The sequence below is a fragment of the Drosophila albomicans genome, chromosome 2R (assembly GCF_009650485.2).
Source record: "Drosophila albomicans strain 15112-1751.03 chromosome 2R, ASM965048v2, whole genome shotgun sequence".
Classification (NCBI taxonomy): domain Eukaryota; kingdom Metazoa; phylum Arthropoda; class Insecta; order Diptera; family Drosophilidae; genus Drosophila; species Drosophila albomicans.
Genome location: NC_047631.2, coordinates 27,121,112 through 27,145,393, shown reverse-complemented (window position 1 = coordinate 27,145,393; position 24,282 = coordinate 27,121,112). Strand labels below are relative to the sequence as shown.

Below are 24,282 nucleotides of genomic sequence, written 5' to 3'. Positions count from 1 at the left end.
TAACAATTCTATTGAAACGGCAATAAATTGAGAAATGAAATAAAAAACAAAACGAAAACCCAAACACTTGCTTATCAAACGAATAAAATAGCCCAAAATGTATTGATCAATCAATGAGTGAATCACACTGAAAACCAACTGATGATGATGATGATGAGAGGGGGACACGCTTGATATGAGACAATTAAACACTAATTGATAAGCTTTGAGTGCATTTTATATACTATTATATATGCATATACATACATACAATTAATATTTTTAGTAATAAACAAACAAATTAAAAACAAAATGCAAAATGAAATTGATGATATAAACCATGATGATGACACTCATTAAAAACTTCCAAACAAACTTTACAAATGCAATGTGTGTTTTGTTTCGTTGCTATGTTTACTCCGTCTTCAATGTGAACGATGTGTCCGTCTCCTCCAGCATGTTCTCCAAACGCAATCCCAGCTGTCGTCGCTGCATGTCCACCTTGAGTACGGAGGCAATAATGCGATCTCCAATGCTTAGCTCACAATTGTTCATATGACTCTTGTGTATGAGGCCATCGCGCTCTACCCCAATGTCCACGAAGGCACCAAAATGTGTGACATTGGTGACAGCACCTGAAGATTGAAAACAAGCATGGTTACAAGGGAAATTTTTTGTTGTCTAATAATTCACTTGCCTGTGACGACATCGCCTAGGCTGAGATCCTCCAGCCGTGTGAGTCCTTGCTTGAATAGCGGCCGTTTGTCCAGATCCGCGCGATAATCCTGCAACAGTTCACGCTGCAGTGCATCGAGCACGAATTTCACCTGTTAAGAATGTAATTTAAAGTTATAGCAGTTTCTTTCATAATATCTTCAATGTCCACTCACCCGCTCTGTGGGCAACTTATGCTGTTGTGCGAGCTGCTCAACTTTGCTCGCTGTCATGGCCAACTGTTTGATGCGTTCCCTAAATCTTGGTTTGCCAATGTCCGAGAGTTTTAACTCACATTCCTGTATGACACTGCAAGGCAAAAAGAAAAATTTAAACAGTTTACAAAAGAATACAAGACATCCCAATTATGGCACCAAAAAAGAAGCTAAAAGAATTGCAAAAACTCTACGCGGAGCGTTGGAATTATCCACCTGCCCAAAAGCCAACCAAGATTAAGTATATAGCTTGTGGTGAGAATCCAATTTACGATAAGAAGAGCGTCTATACTGCCTGCTGGAAGTCACCGGGCATGACAGCTAATGTGCAGTTTGGTCCCTGTTGGGATTATCCGCCCGAGCGCTACAAACGCTACCCACTTCCGCCACCTTGTCGTGGTGCCACACTGCCAAAGAACAGTCTATTGCCCAAATTTGAGCAATGTGAAACGCTCTATACACGATACGATTATCGTCTGGAAGAGTGTGTGCATCAGCAGATACTTTTGATAGAGGGTAAGCTTAGGAGTTTGGAGACTCGGTTGACCCAGTGCAAGGAGCAACAAATAAAGCTGGCAAAGCAGATGCGTTACCAAGCCATAAGACGTCGTCTGCTCTTTGGCTCCGCTTGTGGCTATAAGATCTATCCAGAGTACTTAAGTCAGTTGGCTGAAGAGCGTGCGCTTTGCGAGTTCCAAAAGGCATACAACGAGATCAATGCCAGCAAGTAAGTATTGCATAACTAATATTGACGTATTGGCTTATGTTGCCACTCCTCGCAGCTCTCAGTTGGCGGATGAAGTACTCGGCATACGTGAGGACATGGCAGAGTTGCGTGTGCGCTTGGATAAGTTGGATAGGACGCTAGAGAGTCCGTTTCTTATGGGCTTGGAGACGGTGCTGCAAACCATACAGGATCTTTACGATTATTTCTTGGAAGTGGTGCGTAAGTTCAAGACCTGGGCGCAGTTAATCGATGCTGGCCAGGAGCATTCCATAGACGATTACTTGGCCTTGCTGCGCAACAATCTGGACTTTGAGAGCTTCAAGAGCGCTGGCGTTGAGCATTGTAGCTGCAAACGTTGTCGCAATAAGAATCCACTTGATCCATATTTGCCCTGTTGGTGCCAGGGATGCGATCGACGGGATAAAAACATTCAGCTGGTGTGGGACAACCAAGTTGAACCCAATCGGACCACAATACCTCAACGGACGAGCGACAGTGATTATGTGCCAAAGCTAAGTGACACCTCTCCACCACAAGCCAGCGTGGATAAGTCAAGTGATGACGGAAATAAGTTCAAATGAGTTTCTTAAATTCGGAATTAATAAATGTGCGTATATACTGTACTTACGCTTCGGCCACTTTGTAGCTCTCCGGATGCACCCAAGTGCAGTCCAGAGGATTCTTTACTTTGCCACCCACGCTAAGTGGTTCGATGCGCACGAAACCGGCGCACTGAACGTAAGTTTTGTCTCCAATGCTGCGCACCGCGAGGAGATCCTTGCGAGATTGGAATGGTCCCTTCTGGATGCGATGCTCAATAATCTTCTCGGCCTTTTTCTCCGACAAACCTGCAATATGTCTGAGCAAACGATGATTAGTTAATAGTTACTGGTAACGACTTTTTGACTTACTTGAGCACACTCAAACTTGCGGTGTTTAGATCGACGCCCACATAGCTGACACACTCGGACACCACATCATTGAGCGTCTCTGTCAATGTCTTCTCTTTCACATCGTGCTGATACATGCCAACGCCCAAATGTCGTGGCTCAATCTTGACGTACTCGCTCAGCGGATCATTTAAACGACGAGCAATTGATACTACAACACGAATTTTTGATTAACTTGAAGTTAATTGAAAAGTGCTTTAGACAAACCCGCGCTGATTTCGTTTCTGTCCATGTTGGGAAACTCCTTGGTGGCCACATCGCTGCAGGAATAAATCGAGGCACCATTTTCATTCACCATGCTGTAACGAATACTTTGACTGTCGAGAATCCCCGCTTGAAAGAGGGACGACAGCCACATTTCTGTATCGCGGCAAGCGGTGCCATTGCCCAGAGCAATGATGCGAACACTGCGATAAAATAAGAGAAGACAATGACAAGAAAGAACTCGTTATCATTAACCACCTACTTATATTTGCTAAGAAGTTGAATAAGCTTTTGTTCGGCTCCTTTGCGATTGGCCTGTCGGCCATGTGGATAAATAACTCCAGTTTCCAGAACATCAGCAGTCTCGGAGATAAGCGCCAATTTGCAACCATTGGTATATCCAGGATCGATGCCAAGGATGCGTTCACCTTTTAACGGGGACATCAACAAAAGTTGCTTCAGATTCTTGCCAAACACTTCGATGGAGGCACGCGTCGCCTTTTCTTTCAGCTCGGCGCGCACCTGACGACACAATAATGGTTGCACTACGAGAAACATTACATTATTATAAAGTAAAGTTAGTAATTTCTTAGCATTTACATTTCTTGGTGAAGCATTCCTCTAGTGCACGACTGAATACCTCGCGGCGTAGCGGATAATTGAGGCCTTGGGACATGTACTGCTCCGATATGAAGCGAGTTAAGTCATTCTTCAAGTAGCTGTTCGTCTCCACTTTGACGGAGAGAAACTTGTGCTTCTCGCCACGATTAATTGCCAACGTTTGATGTGGTTTTGTTGACTTGACATCGGCTAGGAAATTAAAGTAGTTCTCGAACTTCGAGCTGTCCAGTTTCTTGTCCGCAATTCCATTTCCAGCTGTTGATTTACTAGTTGTTACCTTCGATGTTGTGGCTTTGGCTTTGCTGCATTTTAGCATAATTCGATGCACATTTTGTCTGTTGACAAGAAAAGGATTAAAGCATTTAAAAACAATGTAAATATCAAATCTATTCTTACAGCCGACGCAACTCCTCCAATACATTGGTATTCTTGCTAATGTTGTGAATAATTATGTTACAGATGCCCGCCAACACCTGCTCCTCGCTAGCCAAATCCGCATTGTTTCTATCCACAATTGCAGACAGTTCTACTTTGGGTGCTGTGCCATAAAGCAGACAGTCGGCGTACTCTTGCAGTCCCAGGGCCTTGGCTCTTTCTGCTAAAGTGCCCTTGCTAGCAGGCTTATAGGGCGCATATAGAAACTCTAGTTCCTCATTGGTCTTGGCGCACATAAGTTCTTCGCGTATTTCTGTATTGAGCACATTCTCGCGCTCCAGTTGATGCACAATGTTTTCTGCTTTCTTGCGCAGATCTACAATCTCTGTGTATGTGTTGCGAATGTCGCGCAAACGTTCTGGTGTTATATGATCCACCAGGTCGCGACGATATCTACACAAAAGGACACCATTATATTAAGGAAATTATAGATTGAATGTTAAGCAATACCGGCATATAAATGGAATGGTGTTTTCATTCTCAAACAGTTGTACAATGTTGCGCGCAGCCGTTGGCTGGATGTGCTCCGTCTCGGCTAGCAACTCATGGATATTCCACACTTTGCGACGCTCCCAAAATGAGCTGCGTCCAGTGGTCGTTGTTGCTGAAGTCGTGCTTGGAGCAGCTCCGTCTACTTCTTGGGCAGGCGGCAATGGCTCTTCTGCTGTGGCCTCAGTTGCGCCATTGCTTGGACTTGGTTCATTCTCTTTGTCTTCTTTTGTGCGCCTTTTTTTCGCTGCTGGCGCATCCGATAATGCTGATGCGTTCTTAGTAGACGGAAAACGTTTCCTGGAGGCAGTACTGAACAAGAAATGTACTTATATTTAAACATATTTGTAATTAGTGTTTAAATATTTGTGAACTTACGCGCCAGATGCGGCAGTTGCAGCTGCTCGATCTACAAAACGTGTGCGAGTTTCTGTTGGCCTATAATCATCATTGTCTTTTGAGGCTACGGTACCGTCTTCATCCGAGTCGCTTAGTTCTATAACCAGCGGAGTCTTCCTAGCTGCTAGTCGTCGCGGTCGTGTGGACATTCTATTAGTTTTTGCCGCAATTAGATAAATAAACAATCTATCCAAAATTTCGATGACAGTTATCGATATGGCTCAACAATTTGTTGTCGATAACAAATAGAGTCGGCAACCAGCTGTTAATGAAACATATGTTATTACCGGTATCCTGTGATGTGCTCGCTGTCATGGCCAACTGTTTGATACGTTCCCTAAATCTTGGCTTGCCAATGTCCGAGAGTTTTAACTCACATTCCTGTATGACACTGCAAGGCAAAAAGAAAAATTTAAACAGTTTACAAAAGAATACAAGACATCCCAATTATGGCACCAAAAAAGAAGCTAAAAGAATTGCAAAAACTCTACGCGGAGCGTTGGAATTATCCACCTGCCCAAAAGCCAACCAAGATTAAGTATATAGCTTGTGGTGAGAATCCAATTTACGATAAGAAGAGCGTCTATACTGCCTGCTGGAAGTCACCGGGCATGACAGCTAATGTGCAGTTTGGTCCCTGTTGGGATTATCCGCCCGAGCGCTACAAACGCTACCCACTTCCGCCACCTTGTCGTGGTGCCACACTGCCAAAGAACAGTCTATTGCCCAAATTTGAGCAATGTGAAACGCTCTATACACGATACGATTATCGTCTGGAAGAGTGTGTGCATCAGCAGATACTTTTGATAGAGGGTAAGCTTAGGAGTTTGGAGACTCGGTTGACCCAGTGCAAGGAGCAACAAATAAAGCTGGCAAAGCAGATGCGTTACCAAGCCATAAGACGTCGTCTGCTCTTTGGCTCCGCTTGTGGCTATAAGATCTATCCAGAGTACTTAAGTCAGTTGGCTGAAGAGCGTGCGCTTTGCGAGTTCCAAAAGGCATACAACGAGATCAATGCCAGCAAGTAAGTATTGCATAACTAATATTGACGTATTGGCTTATGTTGCCACTCCTCGCAGCTCTCAGTTGGCGGATGAAGTACTCGGCATACGTGAGGACATGGCAGAGTTGCGTGTGCGCTTGGATAAGTTGGATAGGACGCTAGAGAGTCCGTTTCTTATGGGCTTGGAGACGGTGCTGCAAACCATACAGGATCTTTACGATTATTTCTTGGAAGTGGTGCGTAAGTTCAAGACCTGGGCGCAGTTAATCGATGCTGGCCAGGAGCATTCCATAGACGATTACTTGGCCTTGCTGCGCAACAATCTGGACTTTGAGAGCTTCAAGAGCGCTGGCGTTGAGCATTGTAGCTGCAAACGTTGTCGCAATAAGAATCCACTTGATCCATATTTGCCCTGTTGGTGCCAGGGATGCGATCGACGGGATAAAAACATTCAGCTGGTGTGGGACAACCAAGTTGAACCCAATCGGACCACAATACCTCAACGGACGAGCGACAGTGATTATGTGCCAAAGCTAAGTGACACCTCTCCACCACAAGCCAGCGTGGATAAGTCAAGTGATGACGGAAATAAGTTCAAATGAGTTTCTTAAATTCGGAATTAATAAATGTGCGTATATACTGTACTTACGCTTCGGCCACTTTGTAGCTCTCCGGATGCACCCAAGTGCAGTCCAGAGGATTCTTTACTTTGCCACCCACGCTAAGTGGTTCGATGCGCACGAAACCGGCGCACTGAACGTAAGTTTTGTCTCCAATGCTGCGCACCGCGAGGAGATCCTTGCGAGATTGGAATGGTCCCTTCTGGATGCGATGCTCAATAATCTTCTCGGCCTTTTTCTCCGACAAACCTGCAATATGTCTGAGCAAACGATGATTAGTTAATAGTTACTGGTAACGACTTTTTGACTTACTTGAGCACACTCAAACTTGCGGTGTTTAGATCGACGCCCACATAGCTGACACACTCGGACACCACATCATTGAGCGTCTCTGTCAATGTCTTCTCTTTCACATCGTGCTGATACATGCCAACGCCCAAATGTCGTGGCTCAATCTTGACGTACTCGCTCAGCGGATCATTTAAACGACGAGCAATTGATACTACAACACGAATTTTTGATTAACTTGAAGTTAATTGAAAAGTGCTTTAGACAAACCCGCGCTGATTTCGTTTCTGTCCATGTTGGGAAACTCCTTGGTGGCCACATCGCTGCAGGAATAAATCGAGGCACCATTTTCATTCACCATGCTGTAACGAATACTTTGACTGTCGAGAATCCCCGCTTGAAAGAGGGACGACAGCCACATTTCTGTATCGCGGCAAGCGGTGCCATTGCCCAGAGCAATGATGCGAACACTGCGATAAAATAAGAGAAGACAATGACAAGAAAGAACTCGTTATCATTAACCACCTACTTATATTTGCTAAGAAGTTGAATAAGCTTTTGTTCGGCTCCTTTGCGATTGGCCTGTCGGCCATGTGGATAAATAACTCCAGTTTCCAGAACATCAGCAGTCTCGGAGATAAGCGCCAATTTGCAACCATTGGTATATCCAGGATCGATGCCAAGGATGCGTTCACCTTTTAACGGGGACATCAACAAAAGTTGCTTCAGATTCTTGCCAAACACTTCGATGGAGGCACGCGTCGCCTTTTCTTTCAGCTCGGCGCGCACCTGACGACACAATAATGGTTGCACTACGAGAAACATTACATTATTATAAAGTAAAGTTAGTAATTTCTTAGCATTTACATTTCTTGGTGAAGCATTCCTCTAGTGCACGACTGAATACCTCGCGGCGTAGCGGATAATTGAGGCCTTGGGACATGTACTGCTCCGATATGAAGCGAGTTAAGTCATTCTTCAAGTAGCTGTTCGTCTCCACTTTGACGGAGAGAAACTTGTGCTTCTCGCCACGATTAATTGCCAACGTTTGATGTGGTTTTGTTGACTTGACATCGGCTAGGAAATTAAAGTAGTTCTCGAACTTCGAGCTGTCCAGTTTCTTGTCCGCAATTCCATTTCCAGCTGTTGATTTACTAGTTGTTACCTTCGATGTTGTGGCTTTGGCTTTGCTGCATTTTAGCATAATTCGATGCACATTTTGTCTGTTGACAAGAAAAGGATTAAAGCATTTAAAAACAATGTAAATATCAAATCTATTCTTACAGCCGACGCAACTCCTCCAATACATTGGTATTCTTGCTAATGTTGTGAATAATTATGTTACAGATGCCCGCCAACACCTGCTCCTCGCTAGCCAAATCCGCATTGTTTCTATCCACAATTGCAGACAGTTCTACTTTGGGTGCTGTGCCATAAAGCAGACAGTCGGCGTACTCTTGCAGTCCCAGGGCCTTGGCTCTTTCTGCTAAAGTGCCCTTGCTAGCAGGCTTATAGGGCGCATATAGAAACTCTAGTTCCTCATTGGTCTTGGCGCACATAAGTTCTTCGCGTATTTCTGTATTGAGCACATTCTCGCGCTCCAGTTGATGCACAATGTTTTCTGCTTTCTTGCGCAGATCTACAATCTCTGTGTATGTGTTGCGAATGTCGCGCAAACGTTCTGGTGTTATATGATCCACCAGGTCGCGACGATATCTACACAAAAGGACACCATTATATTAAGGAAATTATAGATTGAATGTTAAGCAATACCGGCATATAAATGGAATGGTGTTTTCATTCTCAAACAGTTGTACAATGTTGCGCGCAGCCGTTGGCTGGATATGCTCCGTCTCGGCTAGCAGCTCATGGATATTCCACACTTTGCGACGCTCCCAAAATGAGCTGCGTCCAGTGGTCGTTGTTGCTGAAGTCGTGCTTGGAGCAGCTCCGTCTACTTCTTGGGCAGGCGGCAATGGCTCTTCTGCTGTGGCCTCAGTTGCGCCATTGCTTGGACTTGGTTCATTCTCTTTGTCTTCTTTTGTGCGCCTTTTTTTCGCTGCTGGCGCATCCGATAATGCTGATGCGTTCTTAGTAGACGGAAAACGTTTCCTGGAGGCAGTACTGAACAAGAAATGTACTTATATTTAAACATATTTGTAATTAGTGTTTAAATATTTGTGAACTTACGCGCCAGATGCGGCAGTTGCAGCTGCTCGATCTACAAAACGTGTGCGAGTTTCTGTTGGCCTATAATCATCATTGTCTTTTGAGGCTACGGTACCGTCTTCATCCGAGTCGCTTAGTTCTATAACCAGCGGAGTCTTCCTAGCTGCTAGTCGTCGCGGTCGTGTGGACATTCTATTAGTTTTTGCCGCAATTAGATAAATAAACAATCTATCCAAAATTTCGATGACAGTTATCGATATGGCTCAACAATTTGTTGTCGATAACAAATAGAGTCGGCAACCAGCTGTTAATGAAACATATGTTATTACCGGTATCCTGTGATGTGGTCGTTCGTTAGCTTAAACACATAAGTTAATCAATGAAAATGTTGCAATATTCAATAGAAATTCTCCTCTGCTCTTAGAGCGTTGTTGTAGCGTTGTCATCAAAGTAAAGCATTTCCGCATTTCGATTCTTGCTATCGCTTTGACCTGTATTTTGGTGGTCGAACAAATGTAGTCGATATTTGCAATCAGCTGTTAATGCAACAGTTGTTTTTAGCGGCATGTCAATTCACAGCTAACATAAATCTTCTTAAATTAATCAATGAAAATGCTGCAATACACATTATTAAATGTGCCCCTCAGACGGAACAAATTGTTGCTTAGATATTCCGCTCAACTATTCAAACGATGCTACAGCGCAGACATCAGAAACATTGGAATTTTGGCGCATATCGATGCAGGTAAGATGAAATGGTCATATTGCATATAAATAAATGTTGATAATAAATATTGATATAGGCAAAACCACAACAACGGAACGCATGCTTTTCTATGCGGGAAAGACACGTTCTTTAGGTGAAGTGCATCGTGGCAACACAGTAACAGATTACCTCACACAGGAGCGTGAACGCGGTATCACTATTTGTAGTTCAGCTGTCACGTTTCCCTGGAATGGAAAACGGTGGGTTGACTTAAATATTTTGATTGATTAATAATTAATGCAAATTATTCCTATAGTATTAATCTTTTGGATACGCCCGGACACATTGATTTTACTATGGAGGTGGAGCAATCTTTGTATGCTGTCGACGGAGTTGTTATCGTTTTGGATGGCACGGCGGGAGTTGAAGCACAAACAGTTACTGTGTGGACACAGGCGGACAAGCATAATTTGCCTCGTTTGGTGTTCGTCAATAAAATGGATCGTCCAGATGCCAACTTCGATAAATGCGTTGATGATTTGAAGTCGAAACTTGACGCCAAGCCCATTTGTACGCAATATCCGGTAAAAAACAATGAAGGACATTTAGGTGAGATTCAAACTTAGGATTAATAAAGATTTACTTATACTAAACCATAATTTTACTGCAGGCATATACGATGTTATTACATTAGAGCAATTAAGTTGGCAACAAAAGGACTATGGTCGCGTCTATCATAAAACTAAATTGGAATCTTCTGATGCGCTGCGTGATCTACAAGAGAAACGTAATGAGCTCATTGATCAGTTGTCGGGGCTGGACGATGAGCTAGCGGATGTTGTTATAAGCACAGAAGGTTTTGACCAAGTCAGCAATAAGTTAATTGGGCAAGCTATACGACGTGCCACCAACCAAAACAAGATTGTGCCTGTGCTGTTGGGCTCTGCCTATAAGAATATTGGAATACAACGTTTAATGGATGCTGTCAATGATTATTTACCCACGCCAGAGGAACGCAATCAGATATACGAATGCTTTGGGTAAGAAATTGCAATATATAATACATATATCAGTTCTAATACTTATTCATGATTTTAGCAATGACCTGGCGGGCAAAGTCTTTAAAATTGTCCACGATAAACAGCGGGGAGCACTGACGTTGGTTCGTCTAATACGGGGTGAACTAAAGCGTGGCATGCGGCTTACATGCTCCAGCGGACAAGCAGAGGTTGTGTCGAAAATTTACGAACCTCTTGCAGATGAATATCGCGAAGTGAGCTCTGTGCAAGCCGGAGATGTGGCTATATGTGCGGGTCTAAAAGTAAGTAAAGTATATTCAATTAATCGATTTCCTTTCAAAACCAATAATGTCTTTACTTCCCATAGTCGACGGTAACTGGTGATTTGCTAACGAGCAGTCATTCTTCTCTCAAGAATGCCCAAAAACGTTTAATGAAAAGCCGTGGACTTACAACGCAGCTTCATGAAGATGAAGAGGATTTCGTTGGAAACCAAGAAATGTTTGCAATCGAAACACAAATACCAGATGCGGTCTACTTTTGCTCGATAGAGCCACCAAGCATATCTTCCCAAACAGCCATGGAACAAGCTCTCAAACAGCTGCAGCGCGAAGATCCCAGTCTGCGAGTCAGTTATGATGCGGTGACTGGCCAAACTGTGCTTGGCGGAATGGGTGAGCTACACATGGACATTATAAAGTCGAGAATGCTCAGCGAATATAAAATTGATGTCGATCTCGGGCCACTACAAATTGCTTATAAGGAAACTATAGAATCGTCAGCAATAAATACCTTTAGTTTGGAAAAAGAAATTGCAGGTAGCAAGCAAAATGTGAGCATAACCCTGGAGCTCGTTAACGATCAAGTGGAAGTGTTTAGGTACATTTATTTTAAAAAGATTAATGCTTTCAACATTAATATTTATATCATATATTAAAGCTTGGATAAATCACCAGAGAATGTGCAAAATCTCAATGCATTGCGTCCCCGAATTCTTCAAGTAGTGCGTAAAGGTGCAATTAGCGCATTAGAACGTGGACCACGCGTTGGTGGCCAGGTGGTGGATACGCAGATACGGCTACATAATGTCGTTATAGGTCGTGGCACTGCCGACTCCTTCATCATGGCAGCTGCAGCTCAGTGTGTGCAAAAGGTAACTCATTTTTTTTTAATAATTTATAGTTATTAAATTGTAATATAATAATTATTAAAATAGCTGCTAACCACAAATGGCACACGATTACTGGAACCCATTATGGCATTGCAAATTGTGGCTCCCAACGATCGTGTTTCTGGCATTATGGCTGATTTATCAAGGCGACGGTCGCTTATAAAGGATGTGACGACAAAAGGGGATAAGAATAAGGTTTGTTAGTGTTACGATTATTGTTAGACTATTGCTACTTTAATTTTATTAAATTTTTAGTTAATTTTGGTAAACGCACCATTGGCAGAACTCAGTGGTTATTCAAGCGCGCTGCGCACTATAAGCTCGGGCACAGCCAGTATGACGATGCAACCATGCGGATTCTCGGAAATGAACTCTGCAGACGAGTCGCTGGCTGTTCGACGAGCTCAGGGATTAGAATAATATGGTAGCCACATTTATTTGTTATTTAGTTTTGTTTTTTTTTAAATAATCGTAGTGTACTATGAGAATTACTCAAGTTAAATAAACAGTACAGAACACAGTACAGTAACAAATGTGTAAATTGTCGCTCGTGCATTATTAGAAACTTTGGTGATACAATTGATGTCGGACGTATTTTCAATATTACTTTTTAAACTCTCCATCCTTCAACATTTCAAAAGAAAAAATTTAAATTTGTATTCTCAAATAATATTTACATTGCCATCAATCCCAGAAAGCTAACTTGTGGGGTCTAGCTATGGCTTTCTCCACCCAAAAAGAGTTCTTTCATGTGCCATTTATGAATGAGTCTATCGACTTTGAATGCACAGACGTATGCGTGAAGTTAAAGAGTTATCCATCGACAAACGATGATCGATCCTGGTCGGCTGATGAAGAGAAGAAATCACGATTTGTCTCGGACTTAGTGTCCTGCAATACACCCATTTTTTGGCGCCGGGGCCCTGAAGGAGGAGAACCTTACGACAGACCTGGAGGCGGTCCAGGCGGCAGAGGCGCTGGTGGACCTGGAGGCAGAGGGGGACCTGACGATGGCTATTATGACGGTAGGACGGGTAAGCCTGGTCAGGATGGCGGTAGGGGTGGAGGAAGGGGAAAGCAAGGCGGTAGAGGCGGGGATGGCCAGGATAGAGGTGGGGGAAGGCCAGGTCGGGGTAGAGGTCAAGGCCCAGCTGATGGCTACGGAGGTCGAGGACAGGATCAATACGGACGCGGAGGACCTGATCAGGGCAGAGGCCCTGGTGTAGATGGGCGGTCAGGGAAAGGACGAGGGCAAGGACAAGGTCCGGGGGGCTATGGGGGAACTGGGCAAGATCAAGGCGGACGTGGACCTGGTCAAGGAGAGGGATCCGGGGGTTATGGAGGCTCCGGCCAGGATCAACGTGGTCGGGCACCAGGACAAGGTCCAGGTGGTTATGGAGGCCCTGGTCAGGATTATGGTGGACGCGGGCCAGGTCAGGGACAAGGACCCGGGGGCTATGGAGGCTCTGGCCAGGATCAGGGTGGACGGGGACCAGGACAGGGAGCAGGAGGTCCTGGCCAGGGACCAGGTGGGTATGGAGGGCCTGGCCAGGATCAGGGTGGACGTGGACCAGGTCAGGGTCCAGCTTCTGGTTATGGGAGTCCTGGTCAAGATCAGGGCGGGCGAGGTCAAGGCCAGGGACCAGGTGGTTATGGAGCTCCTGGCCAGGATCAGGGTGGACGGGGACAAGGACAGGGAACAGGAGGTCCTGGCCAGGGACCAGGTGGGTATGGAGGGCGTGGCCAGGATCAGGGTGGACGTGGACCAGGTCAGGGACCAGCTTCTGGTTATGGGAGTCCTGGTCAAGATCAGGGTGGGCGAGGTCAAGGCCAGGGACCAGGTAGTTATGGAGGCCCTGGCCAGGATCAGGGTGGACGGGGGCCAGAACAGGGAGCAGGAGGTCCTGGCCAGGATCAGGGTGGTCGAGGCCAGGGACCAGGTGGTTATGGAGGCCCTGGCCAAGATCAGGGTGGACGGGGACCAGGACAGGGAGCAGGAGGTCCTGGCCAGGGACCAGGTGGGTATGGAGGGCCTGGCCAGGATCAGGGTGGACGTGGACCAGGTCAGGGACCAGCTTCTGGTTATGGGAGTCCTGGTCAAGATCAGGGTAGGCGAGGTCAAGGCCAGGGACCAGGTGGATATGGAGTCTCTGGCCAGGATCAAGGTGGACGAGGACCAGGTCAAGGACAGGGACCTGGTGGTTATGGTGGTCCTGGCCAAGATCAAGGTGGACGAGGACCAGGTCAGGGTATAGACGGTGGACGACCCGATCAGGGGCAGGGACCCGGTGGTTATGGAGTTTCGGGACAAGATCAGGGTGGACGTGGGCCGGGTCAAGCCCAGGGACCAGGAGGAGGTCCTGGTCAGGGACAAGGCCCTGGCAGTCGTGGTAGTTATAGTGGTTCAGGCCAAGATCGGGATGGGCGTGGACCAGGTCAAGGACAGGGACCTGGTGGTTATGGTGGTCCTGGCCAAGATCAAGGTGGACGAGGACCAGGTCAAGGACAGGGACCTGGCGGTTATGGTGGTCCTGGCCAAGATCAGGGTGGACGAGGACCAGGTCAGGGTAGAGACGGTGGACGACCCGATCAGGGGCAGGGACCCGGTGGTTATGGAGTTTCGGGACAAGATCAGGGTGGACGTGGGCCGGGTCAAGCCCAGGGACCAGGAGGAGGTCCTGGTCAGGGACAAGGCCCTGGCAGTCGTGGTAGTTATAGTGGTTCAGGCCAAGATCGGGATGGGCGTGGACCAGGTCAAGGACAGGGACCTGGTGGTTATGGTGGTCCTGGCCAAGATCAAGGTGGACGAGGACCAGGTCAAGGACTGGGACCTGGGGGTTATGGTGGTCCTGGCCAAGATCAGGGTGGACGAGGACCAGGTCAGGGTAGAGACGGTGGACGACCCGATCAGGGGCAGGGACCCGGTGGTTATGGAGTTTCGGGACAAGATCAGGGTGGACGTGGGCCGGGTCAAGCCCAGGGACCAGGAGGAGGTCCTGGTCAGGGACAAGGCCCTGGCAGTCGTGGTAGCTACGGCGGTCCAGGTCAGGATCGGGATGGGCGTGGACCAGGTCAAGGACAGGGACCTGGTGGTCCTGGCCAAGATCAGGGTGGACGAGGACCAGGTCAAGGACAGGGACCTGGTGGTTATGGTGGTCCTGGCCAAGATCAGGGTGGACGAGGACCAGGTCAAGGACAGGGACCTGGGGGTTATGGTGGTCCTGGCCAAGATCAAGGTGGACGAGGACCGGGTCAAGGACAGGGACCTGGTGGTTATGGTGGTCCTGGCCAAGATCAAGGTGGACGAGGACCAGGTCAGGGTAGAGACGGTGGACGACCCGATCAGGGGCAGGGGCCCGGTGGTTATGGAGTTTCTGGTCAGGATCAGGGTGGACGTGGGCCGGGACAAGCCCAGGGACCAGGAGGAGGTCCTGGTCAGGGACAAGGCCCTGGCAGTCGTGGTAGTTACGGCGGTCCAGGTCAGGATCGGGATGGGCGTGGACCAGGTCAAGGACAGGGACCTGGTGGTTATGGTGGTCCTGGCCAAGATCAAGGTGGACGAGGACCAGGTCAGGGTAGAGACGGTGGAGGACCCGGTCAGGGACAGGGGCCTGGGGGAGGACCGGGTCAGGATCAGGGTGGGCGGGGACTGGGTCAAGTCCAGGGACCAGGTGGAGGTCCTGGACAGGGACAAGGACCTGGAAGTCGTGGTAGCTATGGTGGGCCAGGCCATGATGGAGATAAGCGAGGCCAAGGTCAGGGTCAGGGCCAAGGTGGCTATGGAGGTCCCGGACAGGATCAAGGTGTACGAGGACCAGGTCAAGGACAGGGACCTGGTGGTTATGGTGGTCCTGGCCAAGATCAGGGTGGACGAGGACCAGGTCAGGGTAGAGATGGTGGGGGCCCCGGACAGGGACAAGGGCCAGGCGGCTATGGAAGTCCAGGTCAGGATCGCGGCGGGCGTGGTCCAGCTCAAGGAACAGACATTGGAGGATCGGGTCAGGGGCAAGGAACAGGGCCATACGGTGGGGTAGACCAGGGTGGACGTGGGCCGGGACAAGGGCGAGATGGAGTAGGTCAAGGCCAGGGTCCAGGGGGCTTTAGAAGTCCCGGCCAAGAGCAGGGTGGAAGTAGACAAGGCGGTCCAGGACAAGAACAGGAGCGACGTGGGTCACGTATTGGAGCTGATAAGGGACCAGGACAGGCAGATCAGGGCGGCCGTGGGTCAGGTCAAGGACGAGACGGTGGACCAGGTGTAAGACCGGGCCAAGGTGGTCCCGGTCCAGTGCAGGGGCAACGTGGATCTCGTGCACAAGACGGACAAGCACCAGGTCGGGCACAGGGCCCGGGTGCTTACGGAGCACAGGGTTTGGACCAAGGCGGACGAGGTTACGACCAAGGCCGAGATGGTGGAGCTCCAGGGCATGGTCATGGACCGACTGGATTTTCTGGAGGTCCAGGTCAAGGACAAGATCCAGGGGGTTATGGAGCCGGCCAGGGAGGAGGACCTGGAGGATATGGTGGTGGCCCAGGAAAACAAGGTGGTGGTCCAGGAGGTTATGGTGGTGGCCCAGGAAAGCAAGGGGGTGGTCCTGGAGGTTATGGTGGTGGCCCGGGTGGCCCTGGTGATCCTCGAGGAAGTCTTGGCATCTCTGATGGAAATCCGTTGGTCGGTGATGCTTTAATCAATGCTGCTGACGAAACAATTGACAATATGAAGGACGTAATGGCTAAAAACAATTTACTACCAAAAGAAATTATCGATGAACTGGATAGATCAACACCACCCAGGGTAGAAAATGCCGAGATAAAGCGAATTATGAATCAACGTTACGATCCGGACAAAAGCAGGGAACTTAGAGATAAGATCGCCGAACTTGAAGGCTCTGGGAAGATCAGTCCCAATGATGCAAATGGACTTTACAATCTGCAGAGATCTATTGATGATATGAACACAGCTCATGAAATTCTAGAAGTGGAAAATGCAAATCTGCGACGTCTCATTGAGAAGCAGTCCAGGCGCGTATCAATGGAGACCATTAAAGTCGATCCTGAGAGAAGCAATGACGTTAACTACTTGCAAAATAAAATCGATGGCATGAGTAAAGAACTTTTGGTGCTGCGACAATTTGAAGAAGATGTTATGGCATCTGGCGGGCCTGGTAGTCCTGGCGGCACTGGCAGGCAACAACCACCTGATTTGGACGTCGAAACTATTCAACAAATGTTATCGGAGCGAGGCGGATTACGCAACAAGATTAACACGCTAGGTTATCTTGATAAGGTTGGTCCATTGAAGAAGAAAAAGGGTGATGCCAATTATGCCGCTGGAGACCTAGCACGAAATCTTGAAGAACAAAATCAATATATTCATGATATGGAATGCGACATTGAAGAAATGCAAAAGTATTACGAAACCGAAGTGGAACAGTCCAAATATAATGAGGAATTGCTTAAGGTATATATAAAAGAGTCTTGTTTAAGTATAACAATTGAAACCATTTCGTACTTTTCAGTGCACCTGTAATGAGCTACAACAGCAAGTGATTGCTCTCCAACCTGCGGCTCAGCGTTGTAAGTGCATGCAATTAGAGATCGACGTGCTCCGCAATGAACTCCGTAAACGAGATCTTGCTTTGAATTCTTACGATTGCCAGTACCAACAGTTAATGGTAAGTAATAATAATAAAAATATGGAGGGTGATAATGCTTTATCTCCCAATCCTAAGCATAAAACGAAAGCTTTCAAGAAATCCGGGTATCGTTTCCTTGATGAGTTAATTGAAAGTTGCGATGATAGTTGTCTCAAATCTGGGATTGAGGAAAACGGAGATATTACATGTTAATGTCGCATAGTGAATAGCATATGTACATTTTAAGACCTCCATTGTTTTTAAAATTTTGAAGTCTACAAATTAAATTATAAGTAAAAAAATGCGATAGTCAGAAAGTATATAAGAATAAGCGGGATAAGAGGAAAGTCGTTAGATATTAGGTTATTTCAATTTATGACGGCTAGCATTCAATTTCCGCCTTCCTCAACCGCAACCTTTTCTGATGATTTTCCTCTCTAATCCCATGTTTGTTTTATTCTTCACAACAACACCACATTTTACTTTATAGAACGTCATCTGTGAGTTAAACCAAAAGTATGGAAATCAGCGAGGCGATTGTCCAACATTTGAAGTAGCTGAGTGTCCTAATGTGGGTGATGATCTAGCTTTCTATACAGGCGCCACGTTGGAGCACATTCGGAATGAATTGGATAAACAGGTCGACTGCTTCAAGCAAATGAATCAGAATAAATATTCGGGTGGCCAAGATATCAACAATTTACAAGACTGCATGGACGAATTAGAACGCCTTAGGAAGTTATTGGGAGAAAAGGATGGCCAGTTGGGTGTATTAATTGAGGACAACGAGTGCATGTGCGAGGCTGCACTCGAGAGTAATAAGCGTCTGAACCAATTGGATCAAAAGGTTCGTGATTTGGATAGGGACACACGGTATATGGAAGATGGGATGCGCGAGAGCATAGGTCTAATACAGGAAATTGGAGATGTTGCTAGAGAGAATGAAAGGCTTAAGGATAGAGTTAACAATATGAAAACTTCAGAGCTTCAAGATTTAACTGACGATCTGAAGAGGCAATTGGAAGACTGCATGAAGAACAAGCAGATGTGTGAAGAAATTAACAAGAATTTTAAGGACGCATTAAGGGAACTCGGTGCTGATCCCGATAATATTGAAAAAGAAGCTAAAGAAAAAATAGAGCAGCAATGGAAGGCCGAAGAAGAAGCAAAGCGAGCGGCTGAAGCTCAAGCTAAGGCAGATGAAGAGGCCAAGGCTGAAAGAATGCGCGAACAAGCAAGAGAGCTAGCTGAACAAAAAGCAGCTGAAGATACAGGTAAACCAGGGGAAGAACCAAGTGAAGAACGTCAAGCAGAAGGTCGAGATGCATTAACGGAGACACCCGGTGCTAAGCCGACTGGGCCAGAAGTTGAAAAGATTACAAAAGCTGAACCCGAACAAGCAGAAGCTGTGCTAAGAGAAGTACCTAAGGCTACAGATCGTGCACCAAGTCAACCAGGAATCAAATCAGCTGAAGCTGAGAAAGCCGCAGCAAAGCCCAGCGATAAACCCGTAGAAAAACCAGCTGATGCGTCAGCTGACAAGGTAGCCGATAAACTAGTTGACAAACCAGCTGATAAGTCAGCTGATAGGCCAGCTGATAAACCAGCTGACAAGGCAGCTGATAAACCAGCTGACAAGGCAGCTGATAAGCCAGCTGACAAGGCAGCTGATAAGCCAGCTGACAAATCAGCTGACAAACAAGCTGAGAAAGCAGCTGACAAAAAGGATGTTGACAAACCAGCTGAGAAAGCAGCTGATAAACCAAAGGATGCAGGAAAACCTGAACCGACGTCAGCCGGAGCAGCAGCGGGACAAACACCTGCTGCTAAGGCTGCTGAAAAAGCACCTGCACAACCGATAACTTCTGACCCATCGGCTGCTAAAGCTGGTGGTGAGAAACCAACTGCCGAAGCTGTGGGAGCTAAATCGGGAGCGCCTGCTGCGGATAAGTCCGGAGCACCGGCAGCTGATAAAGCAGGGGCAGCGACAGCGGGTCAACCTACTGAGAAAGCAGTCACACCTCCTGCTGCTGCAGCCGGAGCTGCGAAGCAGGAAACAACTGGACAACCTACTAAGCCAGCAGAAAAATCACCTGGACAGCCGGTTACAGCTGCTGGTGGGACCAAGCCGGGAGAAGCAGCATCTGATGCACCACCAGTATCCGCGGCGAAAAAACCTGCAGCAGCTGAACAAGCTAAGGCAGTTGAAAAACCAGGTGTCCAGCCTACCGCGACAGCAGCCGTTGAAAAGCCCGCAGCAGCAGGTCAAGGTGCCAAGGCGGCTGAAAAAACTGGAGGACAGCCTGCCCAGGCAGCAGTCGCTGAGAAGCCTGCAGCTGCGGGACAACCTGCTGAGAAAGCAGCAACTCAACCTACTGGAGCAGCCGGTGGTGCTAAACAGGGACCAACTGGTGCGGCTGCTAAGCCAGCAGAAAAAACTCCTGGGCAACCAACTACAGCTACAGGAGGGCCTAAACCGGGTGCAACAACAGGCGATAAAACTTCAGCACCAGGAGAAAAGGCCAGAGCGTCCGGACAGCCGGGCGCCAAGCCAGCTGGAGCAGCAGCTGGTGCTGCAGGGGAAAGAAAAGGCTTGGCGGCAAAGCCAGGCTTACAAGGCCCTGGAAAGGAGAGACATGGGGATGAGGGAATTAGCGGAGCTGCTGGAGGCAAAGCTGCGAAAGCTCCCAAAGGTAAAGGTGATGATTACGGGCGTCGCGGAAAGAAGGGTTCCAAGCATATGGACGATACCACCGAGGAGCAGTTCGATGAGTTTGTAAGAAATACCGTGAAAACTCTATCGGCTGGCGAAATCGATGGTGTTGGCTTGGAAAGAGAATTGCGAAAAATACTGGACATGTTTATCGACGAGTGTGGTTTCTGCTTTTGCAAATGTAACATTCCCAAAAGCCGATTCTATGCCATTTGTCATCGACTATATCACCATGGTCTACACACTTTGGACTTTAAGGATCTGGCCTACATGCATAAGCGAATTTTTGCCGCAGCAGAGAACATACTTCCTGGCGCTCTCTTTAATATCATAATGAAAGACATTATCGCCGGCAATTCACAGAGCCTGGCTCCGCTGTGCGCTCCTAAAGAAACTCCTGTGGCGGAACAACAATGCTGCTCATGCAAAAGTTCTCTTTGTTGCGATGATACTGAAGAAAAACTCATGATTAAAGGTAATTTCTTCTATACATGAATATTTTCCAAATGCTAATCACACAACCTTTTCTAGTAATGCGACTTGAGAATGATATTGAGAATGCCAAAATGTGCTTAAAGAATTTAAAAAGCATACCATCGAATATTTCCATTGAAGCATTTCGTATGGAAGGGGGCGATAGTCCAGTAAAGTAAGCGTTTTCGTATATAAAGTTAGATAATAAAATCAATTTATTCTTTCACAGGGATAGAGTTCTTCGCTCTTCGCGCGGTGGTAATTCTATAATAATGTACAAGCATATAAAGCAAGCTCGCAATGTAAAGGTAAGTTATACTATTCTAAATATTATGATTTTTTTTCACGCATAATCTCCCATTTTAGAAGAGCGTTGTTGCAAACAATTAAATATTTCTTTTACGTTGTATGTTGTATGTTGGATTGTACCTAAGTAGCACGTCCGATACTCGTACTTTCAACTGTGTAACCAATCAGCTTAAAATCTGTGGTTTATTTATAATAAAGATTATATTCAGGCGTTACAATTCAAAATATTTTGTTTTACAACACTGTTGTTGTGGTTCCGATTATGATATTGTTAAGAAATCGATAGCTTGGTAGCGCACAGCTGTGCCGTTGCCGAGTCGTCTGTCAGCTGTGCGTACGAGTTATCGATTGTTGATTGTATAAGCACGTAGTTTATATTTGGGAAACTTATTGTTAATTGCAATTAACCATGGAAAAATTAGTCTGTTCTAGCATTAAAATTATGCAGATGCAGGTGAGTACATAGCAGATTATGACCTTAATTTAGGCAGGCTTAATACCTCAGATTTCATTGATATTTTAGATGCCGCAAATGGCACCAAGAGCAGGCATATTGTTGCCGGGCTTGCAAAACATGCTGCAAATGCAGCAGGTGCGCCACCGGCAAACTAAGCATTGGAAACCGGAGTTTAAACGATTGCGAAAGCAGAAATTCGTTAAAATTGAGCTACCCAATTTGCGTGAAAAGGCCGATGATATTAGCAAAGAGGAGATGCGCAGTCGCATGAAAGAGCGCGGAGTGCTGCCGCCCCGTCCATGGATGGAACGACCATTTCACATTAGTTGCACGGGAGGCATCTTCGAGGCGTATGTGCCACCCGAGGGTGATGGCAAAAAGTCTATCATCTCAACGTCAGGTGCTAAGCAAAAATTCGAATTTCTAGAGAAGAAATCCAAGAGTTTGATGGCTGTGCGCAAAATACGCTCATACGAGGAGAATTTCAGCACGGATGACTTTGGTGCCGAGGCGCAAGAGATTTATATTGCAGCACACACACATATGGCAGCCAAAGAGAAGTACAAAATACGTGAATTTGTCAGTGAACGTTGCTATCCCGAAATGATGCACAACGTCAAGGACAAGACAATACATTGGCGTTTCCTGCAATCGTTGGAGCCGCCACGTGTTGTCCACGCTCGTGTCACCGAGGTCATCACGAAAGAGAATCAGTTTGCTCAGGTCACAGTCCGGTTTCACACTCAGCAGATGTTGGCCATCTATGATCGTTTTGGTCGTCTGATGCATGGTAGCGAAATACTCACGAAAGATGTGCTGGAATATGTGGTATTCGAAAAGCACATTTCCAATGAGTATGGCAAGTGGCGGCTGCACGACAAGATCATTCCCGATTGGCTGCCACCCAAACAGCCAGCACTCATAACATACCGCATTGCGGACGAACCCATTGAAGAGACGCCCATGGAGCTCAGTGCCGGTGAGCAGCAGGCCAAGCAGCTGGAGTCGGGCAGCGAACAACAGAAGGAACAACAACAGCTTAGCACAGTTGCAGCAACATCTCAGCAGCCTGAGACGACGAACAAACCCACACTGGCCATTTGATTGTACTTTTTATGGGCCGCTTGGCGGCTCAGAAATTTACGCGTTAATGTTATTCAATGATTTCGAAGTGACAAATCCGATACATACACTTTACATATAAAATTTATGCGTCTTTTTATTTTGTTTTTATTTGTCATTTTCACGGAATTTTAAGTATTCGTTTTCGAAATCCTGCATTCGGTATCGGTTAACTGGATCCATGCAGTATTGAATGCAGGCTATCCGAGTATCAAAGCGATTCGCATTGCCTCCACAAGAGCTGTAAATGAATTCTATGCAACTATCCCGCACAAAGTCGTAGTGCCATTTCACTTTGCTGCCAGAACACGAACCATACGATGACTGCAAAGTGCATACCGCTGTAATTAAACGAGTATTTAGATAATCGAACTTAAAATTAGCATCCGTAATATAAGTTGCCTTTTCTCTGCGCAATGGCCTTTGTTAGATTTATGGCGGATGTCAGACTCACAATTGCAGTTAGGACTACGAAAAGTTTAAAGAAATTCGTCATCTTTATATCGCTCACTTCTAATGACTTGTGAGACGCCGCTTTATATACCACCAAAGGGAATTAAAATAATAATTAAAATGTGTTTGCATATTATATAGTAATTTGTAGAATGTACAGGTGTTCTTTAAAAAAAATGATTGCGTTCTGCTTTTCAATATCTACAAGAAAAAAGGCAAACGTATATATATATATATATTTCAATATATAGTCATGCTATAGCAAATAGTTTTAATATAAGATTTACTATATGTATGTTGTTAAACAAATATTAGCTGAAGATAACGGATGCGTTATCCTTATATCGTTGTATTTTTCTTCAAAGTCGTAAGAGTCCTAGTTACAAATAAGAAAATACAGCAAAAGATACAAACTAATAGGCAATCTTACTGCTTAGGAATAGAAATTTATAAATAAAATAAGCTATAAATAAATATTCAAGAAATGTATTATTTTATTAGAAATTTATTCGATTTAAACGGACGTTTAAAAATAGGTAAAATTCAAATTTAAATGTGTTACCGCGGAGAATTGCTAGCTGAAGTACCAGGCGAACAGAATTGAGTAGTAAGCAGCCATACTTATTTTGAGCGCATTAAACAGTCAAACTCAAATGTCGAGTCGACTTGTCATACAATTTCAAAAGCTGCTTGCTATGGCTTCTGTTCGCCTGTTACTTCAGCTAGCAATGCAGGGTCTTTTTGGCTGTTGTGCGGCATCCAAGCGAGGGATGCAAATGTGTGAGTGCAAGTGTATGTGTGTGTAGGCAAGTGTATCAGTATATGCTTGTATGTGTGAGTGCGTTTGTGTGCTTCACTGTTTGTTACCGCGGTGAAGGCTGAGCAGTCAGCTTAAGAACCAGGACAACAGAACTGAGCAGCAAGTAGCCATACATATTTTAAGTGCATTAAAAATTGAGTGAAACTCAAGTGTTGAGTCAACTTGGAAAATTGTGTCAAGAGCTGCTTGCTTTTGTTTCTGTTCTCCTGTTACCTCAACTGGTAGTACAGGGTCTTTTTGGAAGTTGCGCGGAATCCAAGTGAGAAATGTAGGTGTAATTGTGTGTGTGTGCGTGTTTGCATATGTATGTGTGAGTGTATGCTTGCATGTGTGAGTGTGTTTGTGTGCTTCACTGTTTGTTACCGCGGAGAAGGCTGAGCAGCCAGCTAAAGTACCAGGCAAACAGAAATGAGCAGCAAGCTGCAATATATACTTTGAGTGCGTAAAGAATTTAGGGAGAGTTGACGGCTTTAATGAGTTCAAAGCTTGAGGGCAACATAAACTAGTGAAACACGAAACGTGCGTTAAATTCGAATTTGAATTCAACGGAATTACGCTATTTGACCAATTTGAAAAGGAAAAAACCGTTTCA

The 24,282-nt window shown here is 46.0% G+C and overlaps 5 protein-coding genes across 65 annotated transcripts; 4 read left to right on the top strand and 1 right to left on the bottom strand.

Annotated features, from left to right (window-relative positions):
- Nucleotides 1–24: 24 nt before the first annotated feature.
- Nucleotides 25–9,106, bottom strand: LOC117573388 (S1 RNA-binding domain-containing protein 1). 10 transcript variants are annotated; one of them, XM_052007055.1, is made up of 11 exons: nucleotides 8,835–9,106; nucleotides 4,296–4,646; nucleotides 3,807–4,238; nucleotides 3,390–3,745; nucleotides 3,052–3,334; nucleotides 2,793–2,992; nucleotides 2,547–2,736; nucleotides 2,264–2,494; nucleotides 870–1,002; nucleotides 677–806; nucleotides 25–614 (listed from the first exon to the last, which is right to left on the bottom strand). In XM_052007055.1, exons 1-11 carry the CDS (start codon nucleotides 9,002–9,004, stop codon nucleotides 394–396), a joined length of 2,697 nt encoding a protein of 898 aa, XP_051863015.1. In that variant the 5' UTR covers nucleotides 9,005–9,106; the 3' UTR covers nucleotides 25–393. The 10 variants fall into 10 exon arrangements, with proteins under 10 accessions (XP_051863015.1, XP_034112477.2, XP_051863008.1 ...); XM_034256586.2 differs by lacking the exon at nucleotides 8,835–9,106 and adding an exon at nucleotides 4,713–4,956; XM_052007048.1 differs by lacking the exons at nucleotides 2,264–2,494; nucleotides 2,547–2,736; nucleotides 2,793–2,992; ... (2 more) ...; nucleotides 3,807–4,238; nucleotides 4,296–4,646 and adding exons at nucleotides 6,386–6,616; nucleotides 6,669–6,858; nucleotides 6,915–7,114; ... (2 more) ...; nucleotides 7,929–8,360; nucleotides 8,418–8,768 and having other exon boundaries at nucleotides 26–614; nucleotides 8,835–9,105.
- Nucleotides 974–6,389, top strand: LOC117573397 (uncharacterized). Of its 3 annotated transcripts, none has more exons than XM_034256600.2 (2): nucleotides 974–1,635; nucleotides 1,691–2,262. In XM_034256600.2, the coding sequence occupies exons 1-2, from the start codon at nucleotides 1,061–1,063 to the stop codon at nucleotides 2,214–2,216; spliced, it is 1,101 nt and encodes a 366-aa protein (XP_034112491.1). In that variant the 5' UTR covers nucleotides 974–1,060; the 3' UTR covers nucleotides 2,217–2,262. The 3 variants fall into 3 exon arrangements, with proteins under 3 accessions (XP_034112491.1, XP_051863025.1, XP_034112490.1); XM_052007065.1 differs by lacking the exon at nucleotides 1,691–2,262 and adding an exon at nucleotides 5,813–6,389 and having other exon boundaries at nucleotides 975–1,635; XM_034256599.2 differs by lacking the exons at nucleotides 974–1,635; nucleotides 1,691–2,262 and adding exons at nucleotides 5,085–5,757; nucleotides 5,813–6,389.
- Nucleotides 9,107–9,164: 58 nt separating the features above from the next.
- LOC117573391 (ribosome-releasing factor 2, mitochondrial) lies at nucleotides 9,165–12,133 on the top strand. The gene is made up of 9 exons (XM_034256591.2): nucleotides 9,165–9,558; nucleotides 9,617–9,779; nucleotides 9,836–10,128; nucleotides 10,190–10,559; nucleotides 10,618–10,840; nucleotides 10,906–11,417; nucleotides 11,478–11,691; nucleotides 11,755–11,904; nucleotides 11,965–12,133. Exons 1-9 carry the CDS (start codon nucleotides 9,420–9,422, stop codon nucleotides 12,127–12,129), a joined length of 2,229 nt encoding a protein of 742 aa, XP_034112482.1. The 5' UTR covers nucleotides 9,165–9,419; the 3' UTR covers nucleotides 12,130–12,133.
- Nucleotides 12,134–12,245: 112 nt separating this feature from the next.
- Nucleotides 12,246–21,058, top strand: LOC117573378 (uncharacterized). Of its 50 annotated transcripts, none has more exons than XM_052007033.1 (10): nucleotides 12,248–13,550; nucleotides 13,728–13,952; nucleotides 14,463–14,525; nucleotides 14,898–14,945; nucleotides 15,009–17,167; nucleotides 17,226–17,381; nucleotides 17,833–20,530; nucleotides 20,587–20,704; nucleotides 20,759–20,837; nucleotides 20,896–21,057. In XM_052007033.1, the coding sequence occupies exons 1-10, from the start codon at nucleotides 12,428–12,430 to the stop codon at nucleotides 20,917–20,919; spliced, it is 6,693 nt and encodes a 2,230-aa protein (XP_051862993.1). In that variant the 5' UTR covers nucleotides 12,248–12,427; the 3' UTR covers nucleotides 20,920–21,057. The 50 variants fall into 50 exon arrangements, with proteins under 50 accessions (XP_051862998.1, XP_051862997.1, XP_051862996.1 ...); XM_052007026.1 differs by having other exon boundaries at nucleotides 12,250–13,550; nucleotides 13,728–14,270; nucleotides 20,896–21,056; XM_052007038.1 differs by lacking the exons at nucleotides 14,463–14,525; nucleotides 14,898–14,945 and having other exon boundaries at nucleotides 12,246–13,550; nucleotides 15,216–15,278; nucleotides 15,528–17,167; nucleotides 20,896–21,058.
- A 43-nt stretch (nucleotides 21,059–21,101) lies between these two features.
- On the top strand, nucleotides 21,102–22,894 carry LOC117574411 (probable 39S ribosomal protein L45, mitochondrial). The gene is made up of 2 exons (XM_052007066.1): nucleotides 21,102–21,292; nucleotides 21,362–22,894. Exons 1-2 carry the CDS (start codon nucleotides 21,248–21,250, stop codon nucleotides 22,397–22,399), a joined length of 1,083 nt encoding a protein of 360 aa, XP_051863026.1. The 5' UTR covers nucleotides 21,102–21,247; the 3' UTR covers nucleotides 22,400–22,894.
- The last annotated feature ends 1,388 nt before the right edge of the window (nucleotides 22,895–24,282 follow it).

Bases quoted from the DNA above. Each gene is read 5' to 3' on its own strand.
- LOC117573397 (XM_052007065.1), top strand. From the start codon at position 1,061: ATGGCACCAAAAAAGAAGCTAAAAGAATTGCAAAAACTCTACGCGGAG. The intron at 1,636-5,812 runs GTAAGTATTGCA...CACTCCTCGCAG, and splicing joins AACGAGATCAATGCCAGCAA to CTCTCAGTTGGCGGATGAAG.
- LOC117573388 (XM_052007055.1), bottom strand. From the start codon at position 9,004: ATGTCCACACGACCGCGACGACTAGCAGCTAGGAAGACTCCGCTGGTT. The intron at 3,335-3,389 runs GTAAATGCTAAG...TGTTTCTCGTAG, and splicing joins GGAATGCTTCACCAAGAAAT to TGCAACCATTATTGTGTCGT. The intron at 2,495-2,546 runs GTAAGTCAAAAA...TCGTTTGCTCAG, and splicing joins GCAAGTTTGAGTGTGCTCAA to ACATATTGCAGGTTTGTCGG.
- LOC117573391 (XM_034256591.2), top strand. From the start codon at position 9,420: ATGAAAATGCTGCAATACACATTATTAAATGTGCCCCTCAGACGGAAC. The intron at 9,780-9,835 runs GTGGGTTGACTT...TTATTCCTATAG, and splicing joins TTTCCCTGGAATGGAAAACG to TATTAATCTTTTGGATACGC. The intron at 11,418-11,477 runs GTACATTTATTT...CATATATTAAAG, and splicing joins GATCAAGTGGAAGTGTTTAG to CTTGGATAAATCACCAGAGA.
- LOC117573378 (XM_052006996.1), top strand. From the start codon at position 12,428: ATGGCTTTCTCCACCCAAAAAGAGTTCTTTCATGTGCCATTTATGAAT. The intron at 20,531-20,586 runs GTAATTTCTTCT...AACCTTTTCTAG, and splicing joins AGAAAAACTCATGATTAAAG to TAATGCGACTTGAGAATGAT. The intron at 20,705-20,758 runs GTAAGCGTTTTC...ATTCTTTCACAG, and splicing joins GGGGGCGATAGTCCAGTAAA to GGATAGAGTTCTTCGCTCTT.
- LOC117574411 (XM_052007066.1), top strand. From the start codon at position 21,248: ATGGAAAAATTAGTCTGTTCTAGCATTAAAATTATGCAGATGCAG. The intron at 21,293-21,361 runs GTGAGTACATAG...TTGATATTTTAG, and splicing joins TTAAAATTATGCAGATGCAG to ATGCCGCAAATGGCACCAAG.